The sequence below is a fragment of the Osmerus eperlanus genome, chromosome 12 (assembly GCF_963692335.1).
Source record: "Osmerus eperlanus chromosome 12, fOsmEpe2.1, whole genome shotgun sequence".
Classification (NCBI taxonomy): domain Eukaryota; kingdom Metazoa; phylum Chordata; class Actinopteri; order Osmeriformes; family Osmeridae; genus Osmerus; species Osmerus eperlanus.
Genome location: NC_085029.1, coordinates 7479897 through 7483689, shown reverse-complemented (window position 1 = coordinate 7483689; position 3793 = coordinate 7479897). Strand labels below are relative to the sequence as shown.

At 44.2% G+C, this 3793-nt stretch overlaps 1 protein-coding gene across 1 annotated transcript in view; it reads left to right on the top strand.

Annotated features, from left to right (window-relative positions):
* Positions 1-2140: 2140 nt before the first annotated feature.
* Positions 2141-3793, top strand: part of gas7b (growth arrest-specific 7b) — a 12937-nt gene continuing 11284 nt past the window's right edge. The window contains exon 1 of the mRNA XM_062475352.1: positions 2141-2176. Coding sequence (XP_062331336.1) covers positions 2141-2176 — 36 coding nt within the window. The remainder of the gene's footprint in view (positions 2177-3793) is intronic.

Genomic DNA, 3793 nt, shown 5'->3' with positions numbered 1-3793 from the left:
TTCGGGAGCCTAATTGATGACTGAGTCCCACTGTGACTCATTGGCAAAACGCGGACTAGAGGACCGAGTTTTGTCATTGAACAGGCTGCAGAGTAGGAGTAGAAAGGGTGGAGGACTGACTGTGGACTTCGCAAGACGAAGCTCACACAAACACATTAACGCAGAAAGCACGCGTGCATTAACAAGATAGGCTACTGGGATTTTACTTCCACACACTTTTTAAAACAGGTTTAAACCTGATCAACATGCTGGTGTCATTCATGAGCTAATCAACATTACACGTTTTACGAGAAACTCCACTTCGGGAGAAATTTCATTTTTCGAGGAGGGGATCGGAAGTGTGGACAAGCACTACACAACTAACGCGGACCCGACGGCATAGTTGAGATGTCTGGATCGTACTGCAAAAGTCTATACTCCTTCAGTGGGGATCAGCATCAACAGGGTTTGACTTTCGAAGCGGGAGAAATTATAAAGATTATTCAGGCGTTACCCGGCGGCTGGTGGGAAGGAGAGAAGGACGCAGTTAGGGGATGGTTCCCCTCAAGTTACGTCCAAGTCCTGGAGGTAGGCTTGTAAGATGCTTCAGTTCCTATAGTTACACCTTAATTATGCAAGGACTGATATTTTCCATTATGCCAAACAGTAAGTTACATGAAGAAGTATCATAGCAAACTTGTTTTTAAAAAAAAGTTACGTCTTAACAGTGATGATATGAAAGAAACAATGATCGTATTACATTCGAAAACAAGTGTATCCTTTTGGTTGACGTTGAATTGAACGTAGGCTACGTTGATGCTTATTTCTTGTTTTTCTAATATTCTTTATTTAAGATTCACTCATAATGTTGCCCACAAACACAAAGCTCTTCAGCCACTCTCACCCAACGCACGCAGATTATCATGCTGTTTTGAAATCTTAAAAAAATAATTTCGGGATAGTTCATAGAGGAGATTTGAGTTTTTAATTGTATTCCTGTGTAGTGCGTATTTCTATATAACCTCCACTACCAGCCATGGCTGACTGACTTTCAGGATGACTGACTGACTGACTGACAGACTAGCTGGTTGACTGGCCGGCTGGCTGTACTGGGTTACTGATTGGATGACTGACTGTCTGGAGGAAGGGTTCCATACTTCCTCATTCCACAAACATTCCTTTGGAATGCTCAGGTCCTCTGTCTGTCAGCATGAGTGCCCAGGGGCAGAGCACAGAGGACAGACTGCACTCTCACAGCAGGGTCACACACACACACACACACACACACACACACACACACACACACACACACATGCTGAGGTGAATACAGAGTTCCCATGGCTGATGACCAACTTAGCCAACAGCTAGATGAAAAGGTATATTTATTCATCAGAACTGACCGTAGGTTTCACAACAGAATGAAGAAGTGGGATCCCTTGCTCATATTTAACAGTCAGACATTACCCAGTCCCTACCAATGGTTTATGTTAGCTCCTAGCTGACCTGAAGATCAAGGCCCAGTTCCACCTGAAGCATTAGGTGAACTGAAACTGGGTGCGGATCATTTACCAGATGCGAATAGAGATGCTAAACAAGATGGGCGGTGCTTTGTTTTAGTGTGAAGGGATCTGAGTTGAGTTTTAAGGGACCCTTGATATAGTACTCAAAGATGGGAGTTTTAAGGGTTTCGTGTTGGGAGTTTTAAGGGACCCTTTGTTTTATTGGATCCATGCTGTATATTTGAAGGCATCTGTGTTGTAAGCTTTAAGGGATCCCTGTCTAGAGTTTGATGGGGTCCTTGTTGTGAATTTGAAAGGAACAGTTTTGTGATCTGTGCTGCTACGCCACACTACTTGTCACTAATATCTAATAATGCCAGGAGTCTCTGTGTGGGTGTGTACAAATTAGAATCGGTTTAGTTTCCAACAATCAGATCAAGAACCGGGCACTCTGCAAAGTTCATATTTTGCAGGTGTCATTTTCATCCAACGGAGTGCAGTGCCGCAATTGACGTTGTTTGAATAAACATTTTGACGTAAAATAATGAAAAAAAATTGTTTAATGTAGAGTGACGACCAGATTATTGACCCATTAGCCGAGCTGCAATGCCCGGAAGAAAGGACAGCCATTCTAACAGCAGGCAGGGCTGATGTGTTTTAGCATGGCACCGTCAGGAAGTGATTTTCAGGAACTGGACGTCAGAGGTCCCTGTCAGTGAAGCGGTCGTTTCCAGGTTTCCTCTCGTTTCCAGGAAGCCTCATCGATGGCATTGTGACATCCACGTAGGATGGTGCAACCACAAACTTCCTCTTTCCGTTAAACCACTCCGAACCACTCGGGCACGTTAAGGATGGCTCTCCTTATTCCTCAAGTCTAGTCCTGATACATGATTCGACACCTGCACGCTTGAGAAGCCTTACCCATCACAAATGCAGACAGAGGTGCAACGACGGGCCGCTGTCTGGGGAACGCGCTGTCATAGCGAGCGTGGTTCACAATGCGTGCCTTTGATCTGGCTCTGAGACAACCTCTATTGTCATCGGCAGCAACGAGGCTTTGTTCTCCAAACAGGAGATTCTTCAACACTCGATGAATCATTCATCAGAAAACCTGTCAGCGTTCGTCGGCGCGGAAACATATCCCCACATTCCCCCCCAGAAACGTTGTGGCTTAGATCTCGTTTTTCTTTGTTTCTAGAATAAACACCCAGGCAAAGCCAAGCAGTTCATCAGGGGAGAAGTTTGTATCTTTATTTAATGCACCTCTAAGTCTAAAAAGACTGTCTGATGTTTTGTCAGATGAGGATTTTAAAGATCTTTAACCCTCGTGCTGCCTTCGGGTCACATGACCCAAAGGTTCATAACGAACCATCGTTGTGTTTACCCAATTTTACCCAATACAAAAACAAATACAAATAATTTTCTTTTAACCATTCCAATGTGGGGGGTCTGAGACAGCCCGACAGTTAAAAGAAAATGCTTCACTTTGTTTTTGTATGAGGTAAATTTGTCGCAATACGACGGTGGGTCACAATGACTGATGGGTCAGAATGACCCGAAGATAACACAAGGGTTAATGGTTTTATACAATATAGCCTCTTGCTGAAACAGCAAAGCTACCGACCGTTGAGGAACTTCCAATTTCAATCTTCCTCTTTACCGTGCTTTTAGAGCTGACTCTGACAGAGGAAATGTGAAACACGTGGTCAATCAATGTTGAGGGATTACTAGGACAGTGTTGCCAACCACAATGATCCTCATTAGACCATTTGTGATGAGTGTGTATGTAATGTTTTCAAGACACACATATTGTCCACATTCTCCATGTACCGTTGGTATTAACACCCATTAAATCACTAACGACAAATCATAAACTGACTAGTCAGCATGAAGAGTCAGCAAACCCCATAACCGCCTGCCGACCACCATAAGCTTCCAGAACTTTCTCTGCATACACCAGAACAGACTTTGGGTACTCACCCAAAGCGACCGTGATAACTACAGAGAACTTCCAGAACCAGAGTGCCGTGAGTCAGAGCGCCGAGTCATGTCGAGACCTGGCTGATTAGAACCGGCAGCAGACCTGATGAAGATAGGGGACACGAAATGGGGATTATGGGCGGGGAGGACAGAAGAGGGAGAAGCTGTAGATAAATAGAGTTCAAATGTGCTGGTGATGACTCACCAGTGGCATCCTCAGTGGACCTTTAGAAAAGACACAGGATTTGGCACCAAGTTTTGAAAATAAAACTGCAAATAACTGCAGAAAAAAACGGGTTAAGAGCCTTGTGTGAACAATAGTTTGTCTACTGGTA